Source organism: Diospyros lotus, chromosome 12, assembly GCF_014633365.1.
Source record: "Diospyros lotus cultivar Yz01 chromosome 12, ASM1463336v1, whole genome shotgun sequence".
In the NCBI taxonomy this organism is placed as follows: domain Eukaryota; kingdom Viridiplantae; phylum Streptophyta; class Magnoliopsida; order Ericales; family Ebenaceae; genus Diospyros; species Diospyros lotus.
The window spans coordinates 30,990,698-31,012,613 of record NC_068349.1 but is presented as its reverse complement, the minus strand read 5'-3'; the positions used below and the strand labels follow the sequence as shown (position 1 = coordinate 31,012,613).

The following is a 21,916-nucleotide window of genomic DNA, read 5'->3' as shown; positions in this document are numbered from 1 at the left end:
TATAAGCTAGTCTTACTGATTTTAATAAACGTTATCTAAACGTATTAGTTTGCTTACACCTCTATCCATCCCCCTAGATGAGTTCATAAGACTTGGGTGAGTGTTTCGCCAATTATCGCCTATGAGTTTCAGAAACTAAGTTTAAACAACACAACAACAATCAATTTGATAGATAGTAAAATAGGTTTAAGCATAGCTAATAAATAGAGAAAAAAGATTAAAAATCCCATTATCTCCCTCGTTCAATCTTCTTGGGGTTTAGTAGACGAAACTTAACGATGTTTGGATTTGAGTGGCCATCGACAACAATCGACCACCACCAATTTATTCATTTGTTATTTTTATTTTATTTTATTTTCTTTTCCTTTTTTTTCTCATAAAAAATATGGCTAACCATCATAATTGTTTCAAATAGAAAGTACTTCAAATTAAAGATTTTTTTTTTAATTTAAAAATAATACTTTTAATATTTTTTTATGTTGATAATTGTTCAGGGATAAGTGTGTGGGTGCCAAAACGAAGAAAATATATAAAACAGTAGTTAAGAGAAGATATATGTAATGTAGAATGTATTAATAATCAGACAATTTGAATTTTGCAACTCAAATTTGAATTTTCTTCGGGAAGCCAAAGGCAGTAGAACGCATCACAGCCCACCACCAATTAAACAAATTCAAATGGCTGACGTGGAAAGCAGGGGTCGCATTCAGGCAACTCAGTTTTGACGTTTCTGGCTCACGCTAACTTGCGCCCTCGGCGCACTACCCCCCCCCCCGCCACTTTTTCCCTTCTCGTCTTTCGCTCTTCCCCAAACCGCCCTTGAATTGAGTTACTGTGCGCTGTACGCACTTTGCGTATTCGACTGTCTCTCTCTCTCTCTCTCTCTCGTAGTTAAAACTGCGTTGACTGAATAATAATTAAACGAAAAATGCTTTTTCCCTAAAAATTCTCTCTCCCTTCTCTCTTCTCTGTCTGGATGAACGATAAGTGAAGCCTCTAGAAGGCAACGCCGTCTCCCAACAACCTGTCGCCGGAAATTAGCCGCCGGGCTGTTTCCGTTCAACTCCGCCTCTGGTAACTAGTTGCTCATCTTTAACTCTGATTTCTCATCTTGGTTCGAGCTCTCGTTCCATTTCACCTAAATTGCTGGAACTAGGGTTTTCGGCGCTCCAACCTTTGTGCGATGCCGTGCACGTACCTCGTACGACTTCACTCTGTGAACTATGTTCGGAGTTGTTGAGATCTGTGGCGAATGATGCTGTTCTTGTATCTGCGGAAAAGAAACTAGGGTTCCGAGCTGTATCGGGTTTGCTTCGTGGAGAAATTGGAGTATTATTGGTACTGGGTTTTAGTAGATCTTGATGTAGCTGGAGAGGGGTGTGCGCGGAGATTTGGGATGAGGATTAGAGGCTTTGAAGTTTTTCTTGCCCATGTTTGATTCTCTGATTTTTGATGTGTATGGTTGTTGTCATTTGGGTTCGATGGAGTAGGTGATGTTTCTTTGTTTTTTATATTGTTGAAATCACTCTCGTCTTGGGTGAAATTTAGTCCGGTGATCTATTTGTGAATATATATGGTCGTGTTTGTGGATCAACTATGAAGAGGTTGAGGTCGAGTGATGATCTCAATTCATTTGGGGAAAAGAGCGTTTGTAAAGATTGGGGTAGAAGGGAAGAGGATTCAGGGCTGAGTCGGCCTTCATCTCACCGGACCTTCTACTGCAAGTCCGAAAATGCAAGGAAGGGTTTTTCATCATCATCTTCTCGGTACGACCGGCTAGATGATGATCGTGAAAGTTCAAGATTGATCAGGAAGCGGTCAGATTATGATTCAGAGAATTATGATAGGAGAAAGAGCTATGATCGGTACAGGGATGTTAGTGACAGACGGTTTCTGAGCCCTTCACCACGGGGTGGATATTCTAGTGGGGATAGAATTCATCGCTCAGAGAGCTTTTCTGGGTTTAGGAAAGATTTTCCAAAGAGGTTTAGATCTGAGAGGGATCGATCACGGCGAGAGGGTAGTGTTTCCTCATGGCGGAGATTTGGTGCTGCAAAAGATCTTGATGAAGGAGCCCGGAATGATGGTGATATAGTTAGAGGGACCAAATCTGTATCAGATGACAGAGGGAATTTGAGGTCTCCGCGTGGTCCGAAAGAAGCAAAATCACCTCCTTGGTCTAAGGACTCCGGGAGTGAGATGTCAAAGAGTGTTGAAGTGAAGAAAAGTGATGGCTTCATTGTGGAGAGTGGCAGTAGCAGTGAAATGGAAGAAGGGGAGCTTGAACCTGATAATGAACCAGCTTGTGAAAGTAAGCCTGCGTTTAAAGACCAAATTAATGAAAATGATCTTGCATCTGAAGACCAAGTTCCTGAAAATGATCTTGCATCCGAAGACCAAAGCCCTATTAGGTTGAACCATGGCCAAAAGGAGCTTGGAAGTGGGAGTCAGGCTGAGAAAATTGTAGAGGATGGAACAAATTCTCCGTCTGAAGTGGAATATAACAAGGATGGCACCTGTGAAGAGAAAGCAGAAGTCCGACCACAGGAAACTGTTAAAGATTGGCCAAATGAAGTTGATGAATCGCCTAGTAATTTAGTCCAAGGTAAGATTGCCCATGAAAATATTACTGAAGCCTTACCAGATGATGAAGGTAGCAAGAAGGAAGATAGTCCAAGGGAAATCAACATTTGCAAGGCTGAAGAGACCAAGGGTGCTTCTGTTGGGAATTTGACTCCTCTAGAGGAGGTGCATAAAGAAGAAAAAAGCATAGACCTTGAAGGCAAGAGAGCGGATGCTTATTTGCCTGAATCAAATAAGAGTGCATCTGGAGGTACTGAAATCCCACCTAAAGAAGATAAGGGCGTAGATCTGGAACTCAGAAGTGATGATATCGCTTTGCCAGAATCAAATAAGGGAGTCTCTGGGGAAGGTGAAGTCCCTGAGATTGCTTTGTCGGTCCAAATGGATGGTATAGCTTCTAAGGACAAAGGCAAAAGTATTGTTGTTTCACCTTCTAATGTTAGTACTTATGTAGAAGTGGGAATGAAGGTTGAAAGAGAAGCAGAAGGCATTTTTTCGTGCGGAGACAACGATGCAGAAGGACCAAGTATTAATGGCTTACAGTTGTTCCTCAATGATCCTGTTAAAAAGCCCGAGAAAACTGACCAGACTAGCATCCATCAGCCTAAAGATGAAAAGCTGGTGCTGGAACCACTTGATCTTTCACTTAGTTTACCGAATGTCCTGTTACCTATTAATTCCCACAGTATGGTTCGGGCTCCTGTTTCGCCAAGTCATGCAAGGAGTGGGCAATCTTTTCCGAGCACATTCCGCACCAAATCTGATGGGTTCAGTATGTCAATGTCCTTTTCAGGTTCACAGCCGTATACACACAACCCAAGCTGTTCCCTCACGCATAACTCAATTGACAATTATGAACAGTCTGTTGGTAGCCGTCCCTTATTTCATGGAATGGATCAGGTTTCTCCTGCAACCTGGCATGGTCAATCTTCAAGCGAGCATAAGAACAAAGAGATTTTGATGCATCAAAGGATAGTATCAAATGGAAACGGCTTTTATGATCAATCTCCTTCATCACAGACTACTTCCACTGGTCAAGGTGTGCAAGGACAACAAGTTAAAGTTGCGGAAGGGACTTCTACTATGCCCATTAGACTGGATCGACAAATGAGTTTACACAGACAGCTGTCTGGAGTACGGTCAAGGCACCAGAATGATGTTAGATCCTCTTCACAAAGTGTTGGATCTCATGAAAATGGATCAGAATATGGTAAAAGCAAGAAATGGGTGATGAGGGAGAAAGATAGCAGTAGTTTACATAGAAACCATAGCCAAAATGAGAAAGACCAGCTTTTGATAGGAGGGGCTGACTTTGCTGAGTCCATAATCACCATGGTAGTTTCTGAACCAGTGGACCTGATGGCTAATCGATTCAATGAAATGACAGGACAGTCTATTGCATGTTTGAAGCAGAATGTCCGTGATCTCATTTTGAATGCTGGTAAATGCAGGCAACTATGTGCCTTTCAATCAGCACTACAGAACAGGTCAGATATTACTCTGGATCTGCTGCTGAAATCCCATCGAGCTCAATTAGAAATCTTGATCTCTTTGAAAACTGGCCTTGAAGAATTTCTTCAACGAAATGATGAAATTTCTACTTCGGAGTTGGCAGAGATCTTCCTGAATTTAAGATGCAGAAATCTCACTTGTCGGAATCTTTTGCCTGTGGATGAATGTGATTGCAAGGTCTGCATACAGAAGAATGGTTTCTGTAGTAGTTGCATGTGTCTCGTGTGTTCAAAGTTTGACATGGCTTCTAACACATGTAGTTGGGTTGGCTGTGATGTTTGCCTCCATTGGTGCCATGCCAATTGTGCATTGCGAGAATCGTATATTAGAAATGGACGTAGTGCATCTGGACCCACAGAAATGCAATTTCATTGTGTTGCATGTGATCATCCATCTGAGATGTTTGGCTTTGTAAAGGAAGTTTTCCAAAATTTTGCAAGGGAGTGGACAGCTGAAACACTTACAAGGGAGCTTGAATATGTCAGAAGAATCTTTTCTGCTAGTGAGGATGCAAGAGGGAAGCAGCTGCATAATTTGGCTGTTCTGATGATTTCAAAATTGGCGAACAAGTCTGATGTTCGGAAGGTTCAAAGCCAGATTATGAGTTTCCTTGCTGGTAAGTATGACTTAACTTTACTGTCTTGCTGAAAACACTGCTTGTGGGGAAGGACCTAACTTTCTTTATCCATGTTGAGATTTAGAAGTTACCTATTTTAATGCATCTGTATGAAGCTTCATCTGCTTTTACCTGCATTGTTGACTATGAAAACTTAAGAAGTCATGGAAGGTGATTTGCATTCTTTTCTTTCTTTTTGTGGGTGTGTAGAAAGTACTGCATGACAGCAGTTCCCAACTGGGGCTTGAACCTGTTGCTCTCCCTTTAATGATCGCAAGAGATACATGTTGAGTTAATAGCTAAAATTAAGGTGTGCTAATCAAATCAAGCAGCCTGAGCCTGGATTCCTTAGAACTCTGTTGAAAGCGATGCGACCAATTTTGAGTTTCCAGTGGTCTGGTTATCATGCCAAGCTTGAATAAATCTCTTTTTGGCTTGATACCAATCTCGACTGAGATGTATCTGAAGCCTGCCTGGTTTGGGGGAGGGGGGGAGTTTATTACATACCCCAACTGAAAGAGCTAGTTTGGAATCTTTTTTGTTGCCAAACTTGATATACTTCCTAGATCTCAAAATGTTGCAGGCAGGTGAGGTTGTAACCATGCCTTTTTGATTTTTACAACAGTTTCACCAAATTTTGCTGACAGCTAAAGTCTGTATGATTCCAAAGATGTTATTGCCTATAAATACTTTGATTAAATTAAACTGGGCCAAGCTTGAACAGCCATGAACCAAGAGTAATTGAGTCTGGTTTACTTTTTTGGTTATTTTTGGGGCTTTTAAAGCCTATGTAATAGGAGATGCACCGGGTTCAAACTGACTACCCTTTCTTTCGTTCCCATCCTCGCATTCACTTTTTCCTTCCCCATCCCCATTGTGTAATGGGTATCCATTGGATGGTGGAGTAACGGGTAATTTATATACAAATTTAAAAATAATTTATCCCCAAAAAACTATTTGGTGTTGTCAACAATATTTTTTCCACTATATTGATGTCTCACATTTTAAATTAGTACTAAGATTTAAAAACTGAAATAATGCAAATAACACATCGACATATAAAGGAATTCTGAAGATTCAAAAATAAAAATAAAAATTTAAAATAAAGCATGATAGATAAAGTATCATAGGGTTAAATTTCAAAATAAGAGAGTATATCTAGATATTAAAAAATTTATTTATTTAGAAAAATTCTTATATGTTGGTGGCAACAGCCACAACATATCAAGCTTTATAATCTCACTGTATGGGGTGAGTTACATATATTCTAGCTTTATAATCATTTCTATCTATGGCCTTATCAAGATTCTCATAATTCATATCTTACCGAACTGTCTCCTACCAAATTTTTCTTAGTCTTCCTCAAATCATTTTTGCTAAAGACTCAAATTCTATTTCATCCACTTTTCTGACAAGAGTTTCTATTGGTCTTCTTCTCACATAACCAAACCATCTTAATAGTTTCTCACTTACCTTATCTCCAATAGAAGTCACTTTGACCTTGTTATGAATAGCCTCGTGTCTAATTTTATCTAGTGTTGTATCACACCTCTCTCTTTAACATTTTCATCTTTGTTGCGCTCATATTTTGTACATATTGGTGCTTTACTGTCTTAACATTTTTAGAAATGGCAATGGACTTAATGCACCTTCCCTCATACTTGTACCCATACTCGTATTCCCTTTCTAGTACCTTACCTTTCAGATAATATATATAGTCCTTCATCCCTGACCCTTTTATCTCAAATTGTAACTGTTGAAGTTAAATAAAAAATAAACGTTTCTCATTTTTTATCCCAAATTTCTTTTATCAAAATTTTGTTATTATTAAGGTTATTGGTGTTGAATGTTGATTTTTTATTTGACCGAGTTAGATCCAACTAGAGTTGCCCAACAAGAGTTGGTGGGCCTAGTCAATAGCCGGCAACTAGTCTTGGATTAGGTAAGTTGATTGGGCTTGGCCTTGTATGCATACTGCACTCAAGTATGGACTGGATACACCTTCTACTATACCCGTACTTGTACTTGTTTGGGTATGTTTTTTTCTCGTTCATACTTGTCCCATTGGACAAAATTTTAGGTCCATACCTGCCCCAAATGGACTGAATTTGCTGTATACCCATTAGATTGCCACATTTTGTTTTCATGCAACAAAATTCATCTTATAGCTGTCTTATAAAATTTTTGTTTAGCTTTAATGGAGTCTTACTATCACATAAAATGCTAACTGCACTTTTCCACTTTGACCATCCTGCCTGAATTTTTTTTGGGCAACATCGTCATTGGTCTTCATATCTTAAAAAATTCTATATCTAAATAGAAAAAAACAAAATTATATATATATGGAATAAAATAAAAATGATTTGCATGTATGTAGAATAAAATTGTGTGGATCAGGGGCAAGTCGGAGGGTCTTGTTCTTGCCCTTGGGTGGGGATTTTTTTCTCTTGTCTGTCCTCATCCTATTGGAGAAAATTTTTCATTCAAATTCACCCCAAATGAAGAGGGTTCTTGCTCCTACCATGAAAGCTTCACCATTGTAGTTGATGGTGTTTCAGTTTGAGCTAGGTACGCATATTTGCCTCAATGTCTAGGATTTTTTATAGATTGTATAAGAAAACCTTTTAGACAAAAAAAAATTATATGACCCTTGCAGCCTGAGGATCCTCATGCACTAGTTACATCTTTTTTAAGCTAAATATTTTACAACTTTGTATGAAAAAGAAGGAATTATACAAAAAATTTTGAAACAATAAAATTTTATGCACCAAATATTTGCATGTGTAAAATGTGAACTTTGGGAATTTAAAAAAATGTTCTATATGTAGAATTTTTTACATAAAAAATTTTATAACAAGAAGGTTTGGAAAAATGTAATTTTTTTTTTTATACAGAATTACGATTTTTTTTTTTATACAGAATTACGATGACGACAATAGTAGTATATCAAGCCTCTATCCTACTTTGTGGGATCGGTTACTCCTAGATTGCTAATCATGTATATCAATGCCTTATCTTTTGTAAGACCCTTATATCATATCCCAACGTCTCCCATTGCTTTTCTTGGTCTTTCTTTACCTCTTTGCTAGATGCTTGTTCCATTCCTTCCACTCTCCTAATAGGAGCCTCTATTGATTTTCTTCTAACATAACCAAGTTGTTTTAATTGTGTCTCGCGTGGTTTATTTTCAAAACAAAATTTTGTTAAAAGTTATAATTAAAAAATTTGTTGTATAAAAATTACAGTGCAAAGTTTTGTATGCATAATTTTTTGGACAACACTTCTATAGAAATGTATGGTAGAAAATAAACTCGTAGAATTCTTTGTACAAAATGTTTTCCATTCATTTTACATTTTTAGCTAATCGTTGGTTGTATTTGAAGGTTTTTGTTGCCTTCGCTATTTGTCATATTTGGTGCTCCCAACATAAAAAATGAAAATAGTGACAATGCTTGCTACTTGAATATCAACAAGATTTTAAATAATATTTGATTAAAAAATGACATCTTTAGTGCATTAGACTTTGAAGGGAGGGTTGGAGGAGAGTTCTGCTGCCCTATTTCTAGTATTACTTGGAACTCTTTACCTTCTAGTCAAAATGAGCTCCTTACCATTACTGTCAAGGCCTGCCTTTTGCTAATTAATATCTGATAAGTGAATAACAATTCATCTTGTGAGTTTGATTTCTTAATTTTGCAATTCATATTGAGTTTGTTGAATTAAATGAAATCAATTACTGTCCGAAGATGTTGATTTGTTGATTTAAGTTTGGATTTTGGAATCTTTTTGATTTAGCATTTCATGCAACTATTTCCCTCTGTTTTTCCAAGTTTAGAACTTACTATTATTGCTTTGTGAGTAAATTACATTAACTACCCCTAAGATTGTCGGGAAAACAAATAGTGCATCTCATGTTTTAAAATTTAATTGTGATTTGCTCGAATATGCAAAATCTAAATTGAGTCGAAAATAATACCTACGTAAGTTAATTATCTTAATCTTAAAAATTATGAAAATATACCTAAAAATGTGAACCCAGTGCGTGAGGTTCTCGCATTGCGGGCTTAGGGAAAGATCAGTTGTAGGCAGCCTTATCCTTAGCAAAGTGGCCGTGTCCTGACTTTAGCCTATGACATCTAGGTCATAGTGGAGCAACTTTCTCGTTCCACCAAGGTTTGCCTTCTATGAGAAATATACCTAACTAAACCTTACTATATTTTGGTGTCATCATATTTTCACCTAAATTTTTATATAAAATTTTTCTACAAAAAATTTCTTAGAAATTTAACAAAATCTTATGCATGCAAAATATTTGTTAAAAGGAATTTTTTTACTATAACTTTGTAAGTAAAAAAGTATCCTTTTTACAAATATAACTTTGCACAAAAGTTATACAAGTGATTTTTCACCTTCTATAGATTTTTGTACAAAAAATTTATGCTTGCTAAACTTTGATACTGCAATAAGTTCTTATTATTTTCATATAATTTTGTTTTATTAAATTTCCCTAAAGATTGCTTGTATAAAATTTTTTATGTACAAATTTCTATATGTAGAATATATATATTTTTATTTTCATAGTTTTTTATGAAAATTTCTCAAAGTTTACAGTTTCTACATGTAAAATTTGGACGTCTAAAATCATTGTGTAAAAAATTTCTATATAAAGTATCTTTGTGTAAATGTTTTTAAAAATGATATAAAAACTTCATATAAAGTTGTAAAATATTTGGATTAAAAAGAACGTCTCTGGTGCACTAGACTCCTCACTTTTCAAGGTTTGTTTAATTTTTTGATAAGAGGTTTACTGTTTTTTGTTTCTTTTCTTAGTATAAAATTTATTTTTTCAAAGTTTGCTTCTCTAACTTTTTTGTTAGAAATTTGTATACGCTTTGTTATCTTTTTCTGCAAAATTGTTATAAAATAATTTCATGTTTGAAATTTGCCTGTATATATTTTGTATAAAATATTTTACTTGTATAAAAGGCATTATACAAAATTGTTGAAGTCTCCTTGTATGAATTTTTGTATAAAAATGTGCTTTAGGTCATAAGAAGATGAGATGTGTATGTGTTAAGAATCATTTCCTTATGTACATAATTTGATTGTTCCCCTGTGATTTGTGTATATTTATGACGCAGCGTGTAGCGCGTGTGTGAAAAAAATACACCAAAATAAACTATTGAAAGAGCAAACTTCAATGGCCAAAGCTTGGCTTTCAAGAAGACGCAAAAACAAGACTGTTTTGCTAAGAAAATTCAAATAGGTTGCTGAAATTTGATTGATTAAAACTTGATTACAAACTCTAGATCCTAGGCATATTTATAGTATTTGGCTAATTTAAATCCATTTAATATTTGTAAACAAAATCCAACTAGAATTCTAATAGAAATAAATTCTAAATAAAAGTCATTTAGAATCCTAATAAAAATAAAACCCTAATCAAACATGAAGTAGAATCCTAAATCAAGTAGAAACATGAAATAAAATTCTAAATCAAGTAGAAATATAAAGTAGAATCCTAAATTAAGTAGAATCATGAATTAGAATCCTAAATCAAGTAAAAACATGAAGTAGAATCTTAAATCAAGTAGAATTCTAAAACTTAAGAAGTATTAAAAATTAAAATAACATTATGGCACTACTATTTTGGTGATATTGTTCCGGTTTGGTTGGGTCGGCCTTGGGCCGAGTCTTGATTGGTGACTGTATCAATTTAACACATATTTTTCCTTTTATTAGAATGGGATCCCATTAAATACCTTTTCTGATATATTTTTACAATATGAACTGTAGGATTTTGAAAATGACTCATCATTTTAACCAAATGAAAATATCTATTTCTTTTTTTAATAATTTACAATGTTGCATTTAATGGCACAATTGTAATTTAATTTGATTATTAAGGTCTGTCAGGCGACAAACGCTGAGGCGCTGACAAGGGTCGCTAGTATTATTTTTTGAATGTGAGGAATTCTATTTTAGACCAAACCTCGGGGATGGATTTTGGAATTTGCCTTTTTCTTTCAACTGAGCATTTCAGCAAGGACCATACTACCACCAAATTTTCTGTTATTGTACTGCCATAAAGTCTTGCAGGTTACATTATCACCCTTTGTCTTATTTTTTGGAGAAAGCAATTACCAGTGGGAGTCGTTTACCAAGTGATGGTTTCTGATCAAATTAATATTTGAAACCTATTACGAGTACAATGGTTGGACTAGTCTTTCTTTATCATGATTTGGAGCTATCATGTCATGTTTCTGATATACTTTTGACTTCATTTGAGACTTGAGTTAATTCTTTAAACATCAACCAGTCAAAGATGAAAGTTAATAAATGTTTCTGATACCATCTCTCTCTATCTCTCTCTCAGTACTAGTCTTTATTGAATCTGTTATCTAAATCAAAATCTCTGTGATTTCAGAAATGGATTGCTTCAAGTCTGGGAACACTCCCATTGTGTCAGCCAAGGAGCAATTCAACCAGAATCAAGGAGGGAGTAACAGGATTACTGGGCCAAGCCAAGATCCTGTATGGTTTAAGCCTCTTTATTCAGAAAAGTTACCTTATTTGGAGAAATCATCCAGTTTACTTCCTAGCTATAATGCGGACAAGAACGACAAACACCTGCTGGACTCGGATTTGCAAAGGAGTGCCCAGAAAGAACCTGTTTTCGATGAATTGGACAGTATTGTGAGAATCAAATATGCAGAGGCTAAAATGTTCCAAACACGTGCTGACGATGCAAGACGAGAAGCTGAAGGCCTGAAACGCATTGCAATTGCTAAGAATGAAAAAATTGAAGAAGAGTATACCAGTCGCGTTACCAAGTTGCGGTTGTCTGAGGCTGAAGATATGCGCAATCAAAAATTTGAAGAGCTTCAGGCTCTTGAGAGAGCTCATCAGGAATATTTCAATATGAAGATGAGAATGGAAGCAGACATTAAAGATCTATTGTCAAAAATGGAAGCTACAAAACGAAATCTCACCATGTGATTTCCTGGTCAGCTGCCGATTTTCCCATGAAGCCTCGGCATCTAGGACGGTTTTAAACGACATATTGTAAGTCCAGTGTACAACTTCCGCTGCCATGGATATTTAGGTGTATCTTCCAAGTTAGGTTCCTTTTTCTCCTTATTATGCCGCTAACCAGATTCTGTACAGAGACTTTCATCTCTTCTATTCACAATAGTTGGTACCCTGGAACAAGGATCTTAGAAATAGAAAATGCAGATCAAGTTTTTTATTGCCTAAAATTCAAGCAAAATATGTCCTGTTGGGGCCCTTCTATACTACTCGCATGCATGGTGTCTTAACATGGCATAATAGATTAAGAAGGTATGTATTTCCTTAATTTTGCATATCTTTGACCAAAGTACTTTATGATGTACATGTATGATGCATGCTCATTATAATAGAGGTTTCTTGGTCTGCTTAGTAGTGCATAGTACTTATTTTGTGCAATTTCTTTCCCTGGGGCCTGGGAGATATATATGGTTGTGGATGGAGAAGGATGGAGTTGTAAAATTTATGTAGTCGATTCATCTAATGAGATTAAGGCTTGTGATTGCTGTTATTTCATCTTAAGGAAAGAGAATATGTTTGCTTATTTAACATGAAATAAGTTTGTACAACTAGATGAAGAGTCTCTCTCTCTCTCTCTCTGTTTCTTTTATTTTTTAATTATAGCACTGAAGCTGCAACAACTTGTATTAGGGGTTAAGTCAATTCTCTATTTTACATTAATTGATGTGATTCCCATGGTTGTGCATGAACCATAAGTAATGAGTTGAATTAGAATTAGCAGCTGTGATAAATTTTCCCTACTCTTTACTGGCTAGCAATCTGTTATTAGTTTTGATTGAATGAATTATAGGGTCTAAATTTTGTATCCATCCCCCCATTTATTTGGGTATGGCTATTCTTCAGCATAGATGTGGTTTTGATTATTATATTATAATAAATAATAATATTATAGACAATCTGGATATGTATTTGCTAGTTTTGACTTTTTTTATTTAACATTAATTATGTAATATATACTGTATATACAATACTTTATAATGGGGTCGATTATCGGTTTTAAAATCATAGCCGGATCCAAGTTCAAATATGATAGTTCTAACTTGAATTCGATTTGGTTACATGTCTAATTATATTTATATTAGTTCTGATTTTTGTATCCAATAATATAACATTCTAATTCTCCAATTATTTTTGATGTGCTAAAATTATTTTGTTTGAGTCGTGTTACTTGTACATCATTTTTGTATATTTTGAGTTACATAAAGGGGTATTATGATCAAAATACTTTTTGCTTTCATGCGCCTCACGAGTTTTATGAGAGATTTTTTTGTCATTGGTACATCTTTGTGTAGCCTAAGTATATAAAGGTGTATTAATAGTATTTTTTTTATTTTATGCCCTATTTGTGCATTTCTTGGATAAATTATATACAATGCCTTGAGATTTGGTAAAATTGAAGGATTCACTCGTTACGTTTAAAAACATAAAGACTAAATGACGTTTTGACCTTTTATTTTATTTTCTTTTTTTCTTCTCTATCTTGATTTTTAAAAAATAAAAATAAAAAACAAGTAGCAAATAATAGCCATTCAAAAAGAAAGAAAAAAAGGTGAATTGATATCACCTATGTTCATATTTAACTGCTTGGGTTTCATCGGTGAGAGAAAAAGAGAACTTTGGGTTCATTGTGATGAAGCTAGGATAAATTTGGGGTTCATTTGAAGAGAGAGATTTATTGTATCCGTCGAACCATTGGCGCCATCGGACCATTCAAATCATTCTAGATTTAGAAGAGGATGATGAATCTATACTTAGATTTGGATTTATCATCAACGAACTCAGATGGTTTAGATTTATTAAAAATTGGAGAAAGAGAGACTTTATTATTTTAGTTTTCGTGGTTCAAATGATTTTAGATTTGAAAAGATGGTTCTAAATTTAAAATTTAAACCGATTATTAACATGATTGAAATTTAAAAAAAAAAGAACAAGTATCGTGACTTGATTGACCAAGAGGGAGAAGCAAAAATAAAAAATGACAAAAAAGTCTTTAAATATAAAAATATTTTAATCAATTTTAATATTTGATAAAAATTAACTATCAATAAGGAAAAAAATTACAACATATCAATTAACTTTAGAAATACTTGTATTTTTTCAAACATTAAAAGAATGAATAATGCTAAGAGTCATGATTAATAATAGTTTTATCAGTTATGTGATATCAAAATAGTCTGATATAATTTAACCTTTTAGTTCTTCCACCATTTTCATTTTGAACTTTGTGTATCACCCGAATCACAGTATCTTTGGGAGAGAATCTCTCAATCCTTGTAATTCAAATATTTAGTTGAGAAAGAAACCACTAACAATCGAGAGTGTTCACAACAGTTGTACAGTGAACTGATGACAGCTGGGAAATGAGTTTATTGTTTCCCTTTCCTAGATATATCAATCAAACAACCACCTAATCCTAATCGTCGTCTTCATCAAAGTCTGAATCCTGGCTGACCTCCTCCTCATTATCGCTCTCAGAGTCGCTCACAACATACCTTGCCTTGCCGCGATTCATCCTCTGAGGAGGCCTCCTCCTACTAGGAGCCACAAATTTACCTGTATCCTCAGCAGCACTATCTGCATTTGAACCAGATGCCACAGCATCTTGACTTCCTGTTGAAACGTTCTCCTCCTCCTCCTCCTCCTCCTCACCAACCACCACCTTTCCCAGAACTGAGCTGCTTTTCTTGTTGAATGGAGATGCTCTCATCTTCCTCACTTTCTTCTCAGGTGAAATCCCTACGTTTTCTGCCGGCTTCAGAACTTCAGTGATCAGTTTCTGGCCGATTACATTAGACTGCTTACTAGCTGGCCCTCTCTTCTTTGCTGGTGGTTTACCTCCCTTTGCATTCGCCGCTGGCTTTTTACCTCCCTTCTTGTTCCCCACTGGCGGTGCAGTAACCACTTCAAGATCAAAATCTTCATCATCGCTTATGTACTCCTCTTCCTCCTCATCATCATCAGAAATATCTGTCACAGTTGACAAAGCTTTCTTTGCTGCAGCTCTTATACTGGGCTCTTTCTTCCTGGCCGGCGGCGCTTGAGGCAGCTCTGTTTCCATGGCTGCCCAAAATTAAAAAACAAGTTGAAATTCATATTTTTATGCTGTAGGTTCATATCCATGTTTCCAATCTGGTGGAATCCTCATTAATGAAGCAGTTTTTGAACAATTCTTTTCTTGAATGGAAACTATTGTACCATCAGGAAGATAAAAATTACCTTCCGAGTGATCGGGAGAAGATTCAAGGTTGTAAGCAGCAAGTCGATCTTTTAGCTCCAGTACTTCATCATCCTCATCTTCATCTTTCAAAACCGAAGATCGCTTTTCCTGTCAAGTTCATCAAATAGGAACAGTTGAGAAAGTTTCTTGCTGCAGGACATGTCAAATATGGACAGAACAACAATCAGAAATGAAATGTCAAAAATGAAAAATGAAAATGCATACCTGTTTAGCTGGAGCCTTCTTTGGACCTCTTTTTCCCTTTGGTTTCACCTCAGGAACTTTATCTGATTAAGGTACTTTTATGGTCAATAAACATTAAAGATAAATACCAATACGGACATATAAAAAGGTTCCAAGCTTACCCGTTTCCATAGAAGAGGTGGTTGATGTTTCTGTTGTTTCTGAAACAGATTCTGCATTGCTGGCCTTTTTGATATTCTTCCTTGGGTTTTTGGGTGCTTGCCTGGATGCCTTAAGACCAGCTTCTCTCATGATCTTGCTTTTCATCTCCTTTCTAGCCTCCTCTGCCTGGGTATCACTTTTTTCTTGTTCCTGAATCACCAATATATATACATCAAACAAGAGATCGAGAAATCATAGCAAATCCTTAAGAAAAGTGTCATCTTTTGAGTCATACATCAAGTTCTTTCTCCAGAGCGTCAAGATCTTTGACCCACAAAGACTTCGGTGTTGCCTTCCTCAAGTCATCAACTTCTTCGTTGAGTTTATCCCTATCTGCACAGAGCTCCTGAACCTTCTCGAGCGTCAAGGTTCCAATAGCCATTGACAGCAAGTACTCATAATCACTAGCCTGGACTCCTTTGGTGCCAACCACCTCCGGGCTCTCTTCACTATCTTCTGCATCATCAGCGGCCCCAGCAACTACAGCTTCCGCATTTTTTGTTTTCTTTGGGAAAGGAGTAAAACCTTTATCCCGCAGCTCGAGAAGCAGCTCAGCTCTCTTCCTATTGCTCACAATGATCTCTCCTTTCACAACCCCAAGTATGAACCGAACCTTGTTCTCCAGTTTCAACAAGTCCATTTCAAGATTGTCCAACAGAACTTTCTGGACAAGATTATGAACTTTCCAATAGTTAATGGCCAAGAATTGATTTAGCTTACAGAAAAAGAAAACAAAGAATTAATTCAATAAATTTGGACTTTGGCTGACTTACCTTTCTCTTCTCATAGAATTCAAGCCTCACATGAAAGAACTCCTCAAGAACTGCAAAAAGAAAAAAAAAAGAAATAAATAACTTGCAAACCTAATACAGAATAGGGGGAAAGAAAATGGCACATGACATGAAAAAACATACTCTGTTCAGGGTTATCATATTTCTTAATGACGCCTTTTGGATCAAATAGGTGCATATTGCTAGTGCTGATTGTAGTTGTCAATTTAAATTTCTTTAGCAATCCCTCTTGTTTGGCCATGATCAGGTTCTCCTCAGACAAAAGAACCTCAAAATGTACAGTGGTATCATCATTATGCTCTCTGTAATCCTGCAACAAGTATTATCTCTCCTATTAGAAATTGATTCAAATCTCAGCATCACCATCTTGTGATTAGCAAATGATACCAAGAAATTGAAAAATCAATTTTACCTTGATAAATGGATCCTTAACTTTATCATTTCCTGTCATAATTGATTCCAGGAACTCCTTATAATCCTGAGTCCATCGTCGAATGGGAAGCTCTATAATCCTGAGTGTAGTTTCATTCACTTCCTCTATAATTCCACTGACAGTATAGCTAGCTCCAGCTTCCTTTGTTGCTGTTTTTTCTATAGTTCCCCTGAATCCTTTGTACCATGGATCCATGGGCTCCATCGGCTCACCATTCAATAAATGCCTCACATTTTCAACAATATCCCTGGGATTATAATTTGGAATGTAGGAGCTCCATCCTGTTCCAATCCCTTCACTTCCATTGACTAGTACCGTTGGTATGATAGGCATGTACCTGTACAAATAACAAAGTAATATTTAACAATAGAAACATCTTGTCATAATATATTTTATTTGCCAAATAATGTAAGTGAACTTACCAAGTAGGTTCAATGGATTGTCCATCTTCGTTCAAGTAGTCAAGAAGGATATCATCCTCTTTAGGGAAAAGGAACCTTGTGATAGGAGAAAGGCGAGTGTATATGTACCTAGCGCTGGCATGATCTTTGCCTCCCTGTTAAGGAACAAGATATAGATGTGAGACTAGAAAATTAAACCAGAAAAGAAAAATCACAGAACAAAACTATTATTTTCCTTTCAATTTGATGATGTGAATGAGAACATTTTGTTAGTCTGACCTGGTGACGAGTGCCAAACTGTCCATTGGGTTGAAGAAGGTTTATGTTATTGCTGCCCACATAATCCTGTGCCATGCCAATAATGGTACTAGCAAGACTCTGCTCCCCATGATGGTAAGCCGAATGCTCTGATACATAACCTGAGAATTGAGCAATTTTTGCTTCCTTGACAAAGTTGCGCTTGAAAGAACAGAAAAGGATCTTCCTTTGACCAGGTTTCAGACCATCAACCATTGAAGGAATTGACCGTTGAAGATCAGCCATGGAAAACAATATAAGCTCCTTGTTCACAAAGTCACTGTACTTTATAAGCGTCTCCTTCTGATCAAGATAAGTGCCAGGCTGCAAACCATAATAATGAAGAAGAATGTGTCACTAGAAAGAAAGAATTTCACTTAAAAAAGGAAATAGGAGAACGTAGTTTCCTACCTCAAACTGTCTAAGCCAATTCTTCCTTGCCTCAATTTTCTTCTTACTGAAGGCAAGCTCAATTGCATCACCATCTTGATCATTTTCCCAACGAAATTCTTTTTTGTGTTTCTGAAGATCTTTAAAGTATTCTTTCCCTTCCTTTGATGTGCTTGTTCCCAACCCCTGTTGAGCCAGAAGAATATTATTAGGAAATTTACAACCCTTGTCGAGTGAACAGCATAATCTGCTTTTCACACAGAAATACCAAATAAAATAATTGATTCTCATCCAAAAATTATACTCGTTGTACAGCAGTACATGCCCTGTGGTAACTAACACCGACATGATGAGAAATCAAAATACTGACAAATGTTAGTTGGTTCCTTACTGTGAGCTTGAACGTACAAACCTTATAATACTTAATAGACCAGCCACTGGCGCGGCCTCCCAAACTCTCCTTCCAGGACTCATATTCAGGCATGGAGTAAAACGATAATATTTTCCCATTTTTGTAAGTAGCCTGCGCAAAAGTGCTAAACATGAGTATAAATTTTAACCCCTCTTCCAAATTCACAAAAAAAAGTTGAACAGTCGAGCAATACCTTCACAATAGGTGTAATGAACTCTACCATGAAAGAAGGAATCCTTAGCAGTGAGGGCCAGAATGAATGAATGAAATTAATTAGCAGCCCTTTAATATGGGAGCCATCATGGTCCTGTGTAGCAGAAAATTGAACTTTGTTAACCAGTTTATCAGCACACAAGCAACATATAATAAGTTCACGACAAAGCAGTGAACCCATCCATGGTTGAAAAATGATGAAGATGAAGAGAAGGGAGTGAGGTGTCAAACCTGATCAGTCATGATCATCAAATGACCATATCTCAAAGATTTGACACTGTCATACTCTTTTCCATGCTGGAGTCCAAGAATCTGTTTGATATGCTGGATTTCTGCATTCTCCATTATCTGCTTATGGCTTGCTTCCCTCACATTGAGCAATTTACCTCTCAATGGAAACACACCATAAAAATTTCTTCCCACGACGGAAATGCCAGCCATCTGTATAGACAATTACATTATGTACAAGGCAAAAATGATGCTCACTGAACTATTTCATATTGAAAGAGAATCCATACCGCAAGGGCCTTTGCTGAATCTCCTTCTGTTAAAATCAAGGTACATTTATCAGAGTTCCTCCCTCCAGCATCATTAGCATCTTCTAGCTTGGTAATCCCAGTAATCCTCTGTCTCTTCGTCCCATCAGTTTTTTTAAGATCTTTGCTCTGCTTGAAATCAGCCCATGACAATAGACTTTCAACTACCCCAGACTTGGCCACTGCAGAGGAATTGACCAAAGAAAGAATCAGCCTTAGAGTTCATGAAATAAATAAATAGCTATTTAGGATACCGGATTGTGCACAACAAACCTTTCTTCAGGAACTCTTGGGAGAGTTCACATTTGGATCCAAAACTGCTTTGGCGAATCGTCAAAGTCTCTTTCGTTTGAGAGTCGAAAGCAGGGTTGTCAATAAGAGCATTGACGAAAATCCATAGATGGTTCCTCACCATGTGTGCTTTGACATTAGCATTCTTGTTCTTCTTATTTACAAGACTCATTATATGGTTCGTAATCTGGTTGGTGACATAATCAACGTGAGTCCCACCTTTGATTGTTGCAATCGAATTTACAAAGCTCACCTGGACAAATGAAACAAAGCGAAAAACTTCCATCAGCAGACTGTATGCATCCAATAAACACACATGTTTCACTTTAAATACTAATCAGTACCTGCTGAAACTGCCCTTCACTTAGACTCACACATATCTCCCACCTGTCGTTAACCTTCTCTGCAATTCTGATCAAGTTGTTGAAGTTTATAAGTATTTTGATTGGAATGAACTAAATGAGTCAATAAAAATTTTTAGTGTAAACCTTGGGAGGGGATCAGGTCTGGCTTTGGAGGAAGATTGAAGGTAGAGGTTAACATAGTCAACGAAAGACTTCACTGGAACACGTTGCCCATTGAGCTCAACCTTCACAGTCTTTCCAAGGCATCCAGCTAAGTCAATCACCCGCTTTTTCATCAGGGCAACGACATCATCTTCGAGATGAGTCATGTTGAATTTTGCCAAGTCAGGCTTAAACGAGACTTTTGTCCAGTTTTCCCCCTGCTTGCACTTTGTTATCACTGGATCAGATTTCTTTCCCATATTGTTACAGAACACCTTCACAGCAGTAGAACATACTAACACAGTTAGCAAGCACTTGTACATTTAAAGAGTAGGAGGACTGAAAATAGTAAGGAAAAATTTAATTCCAGAACACAAAATAGGTTAAGTTGAACACCTACAACGATTGAAAATAGTAAAAAAGAAAATTTTGATCGGATAACATAATTTTATTAATAAGCAAAGCATGTATTAGCTATATTATGTTGAAGAGCTGGGGAGAAATGCAAATGCTGGGCTTAGATGGAGAGCAAAATTGAGAAGTGAAAATTTGTCGTTCATCATCCATGCTATGTTTTCCCTTTACCTTTAGAGCAGACAAAGCAGTTGGATGATCGCATAAAGTAGAAAACAAAATGGTTTTAGCAGAGAAAGTGTGAATCGATTACAAAACAAGGCTGCAGCTGAGTCAAAGTGAGAAACTTGAAACCCGGATGCCGTATTTGTTGTGTAGTGAATAACACAAAAGCTTATCATTGACCGTGAATACAAGAATCTGCATTATCAGATATCTCTAAACAATCACAGCACATCATTCAAGCCGTAAGCTATAGTGTGGAGAATTGACACTAAAAAAACTGGCCAACCATGAATCGAAGGATTGACAAATCAAATGATCGAACAAAATCCTAATTTAGAAAATTCTAATGATTATCAGGTCATCATGTAAAACCCTAAACCAAACAATTATCTTTAAAATAGTACAAAATAGTTAACTCACCAAGATTGGCAGAATCAGAATGCCCAAGACAACAACCCTAGAATCTTCAACTTTGTATATGCGAAATGTACATTCATACACACAAAACCCTCAAAAAGCCTAAATTGAAACCTAGAGTTCAAAGAAGACAAAAATCTTGAACCAATTAAAGAACCTCAGTTCTCCGATATACCTGCTTGTACTTTTTCTGTCGCTTTCCATCGGCTGTCTCGATCACGAACTCTGTCGAGAAGATGTTGGTCAGCTTGGCGCCGTATCCGTTCCGGCCACCGGTGGTCTTCTTGACCGTATCGTCATAGTTACTACTCGTCAGGAGATGACCGAATATCAGCTCCGGAACGTAAACGCCTTCCTCCTGGTGAACCTCCACCGGAACGCCATCCCCACTGTTGTACACGCTTATCAAATTCATCTCCACGTCAATCACCACCTTGATGGAGTCCATCGACGGATCCCGCTGCTTGTTATCGGCGGCATTGACGAGGATCTCGTCGAAGATCTTGTAGAGGCCGGGCACGTAGGAGACGGAGCGGTGGACCATTTCGTTGTTCTCGTAGACCCAGAGGGTCTGGCTGTGCTTCTCGATGGAGCCGATGTAGGTGTCGGGCCTGAGCAAGATGTGCTCAAGCTGGGTCTTTTTCTGGTATGTCTCTTCGATGGTCTTGCCACCGGCGGCCGTGGATCGCTGCGGTGCTGCTGCGGTGACATTGGCGTTGTTGCTCGACTGTAAGGGAAGCTTTTTGTCCACAGCCATGGTGGAGGGCAAAGAAAGGGAGAGACACAGAGATGGTGTCTTGAAGTGGAGAGAGAGAGAGAGAGAGAGAGATACAAACGGAAACTGGGAAGGATGGATGGGGGAGTTTTGTAGAAGAAATTGGAAAGAAAGAGGCAACGGTCGGTTCTGTGATTTGAATTTGAATGTGAGCGGGGTTTTCAAAACGAAGGGACAGGATGATGCCTTTCCTCATCCGACGGTTGCTTTTGCTTTCTCTTTCTGGGCAGCGGATTTAGGGCACACTCTGTAAGGCCGACGCCTGACCTGACGATTCTGCCATACTGATTATCATAAGTTTTACGAAGCTTTGGAATTAAAAGGGTAAGTCACAATATTCTTTTAAATTAATTATTTCACCTTTTATTCTCTTTCATTTATTTTTTTATTTAAAAAAAAAAAATAACTAATGGTGGCCAACCATTAGTTGTTAGGGCTCAACAATTAAACCAC

The 21,916-nt window shown here is 36.9% G+C and overlaps 2 protein-coding genes across 3 annotated transcripts; one reads left to right on the top strand and one right to left on the bottom strand.

Annotated features, from left to right (window-relative positions):
* Positions 1 to 897: 897 nt before the first annotated feature.
* LOC127786657 (protein OBERON 4) lies at positions 898 to 12,161 on the top strand. 2 transcript variants are annotated; one of them, XM_052314195.1, is made up of 3 exons: positions 910 to 1,074; positions 1,157 to 4,711; positions 11,139 to 12,161. In XM_052314195.1, exons 2-3 carry the CDS (start codon positions 1,597 to 1,599, stop codon positions 11,708 to 11,710), a joined length of 3,687 nt encoding a protein of 1,228 aa, XP_052170155.1. In that variant the 5' UTR covers positions 910 to 1,074; positions 1,157 to 1,596; the 3' UTR covers positions 11,711 to 12,161. The 2 variants fall into 2 exon arrangements, with proteins under 2 accessions (XP_052170156.1, XP_052170155.1); XM_052314196.1 differs by lacking the exon at positions 11,139 to 12,161 and adding an exon at positions 4,922 to 5,582 and having other exon boundaries at positions 898 to 4,711.
* A 1,910-nt stretch (positions 12,162 to 14,071) lies between these two features.
* Positions 14,072 to 21,542, bottom strand: LOC127787310 (DNA topoisomerase 2). Its single transcript, XM_052315286.1, has 19 exons — positions 20,864 to 21,542; positions 19,675 to 19,967; positions 19,531 to 19,597; positions 19,169 to 19,439; positions 18,878 to 19,077; positions 18,591 to 18,800; positions 18,340 to 18,453; positions 18,147 to 18,257; positions 17,756 to 17,920; positions 17,327 to 17,668; positions 17,069 to 17,202; positions 16,626 to 16,983; positions 16,337 to 16,523; positions 16,196 to 16,245; positions 15,658 to 16,086; positions 15,383 to 15,572; positions 15,243 to 15,304; positions 15,017 to 15,125; positions 14,072 to 14,860 (listed from the first exon to the last, which is right to left on the bottom strand). Exons 1-19 carry the CDS (start codon positions 21,443 to 21,445, stop codon positions 14,214 to 14,216), a joined length of 4,521 nt encoding a protein of 1,506 aa, XP_052171246.1. The 5' UTR covers positions 21,446 to 21,542; the 3' UTR covers positions 14,072 to 14,213.
* Between the last annotated feature and the right edge of the window lie 374 nt (positions 21,543 to 21,916).

What these genes read in the sequence shown, in the direction of transcription:
- LOC127787310 (XM_052315286.1), bottom strand. Translation starts at nt 21,445, where the DNA reads ATGGCTGTGGACAAAAAGCTTCCCTTACAGTCGAGCAACAACGCCAAT. An exon ending in GTGAAGGGCAGTTTCAGCAG is followed by an intron (nt 19,440 to 19,530) that starts GTACTGATTAGT and finishes TCATTTGTCCAG; the next exon opens with GTGAGCTTTGTAAATTCGAT. An exon ending in TCATTACACCTATTGTGAAG is followed by an intron (nt 18,258 to 18,339) that starts GTATTGCTCGAC and finishes ACTTTTGCGCAG; the next exon opens with GCTACTTACAAAAATGGGAA.
- LOC127786657 (XM_052314195.1), top strand. Translation starts at nt 1,597, where the DNA reads ATGAAGAGGTTGAGGTCGAGTGATGATCTCAATTCATTTGGGGAAAAG. An exon ending in GATTATGAGTTTCCTTGCTG is followed by an intron (nt 4,712 to 11,138) that starts GTAAGTATGACT and finishes CTGTGATTTCAG; the next exon opens with AAATGGATTGCTTCAAGTCT.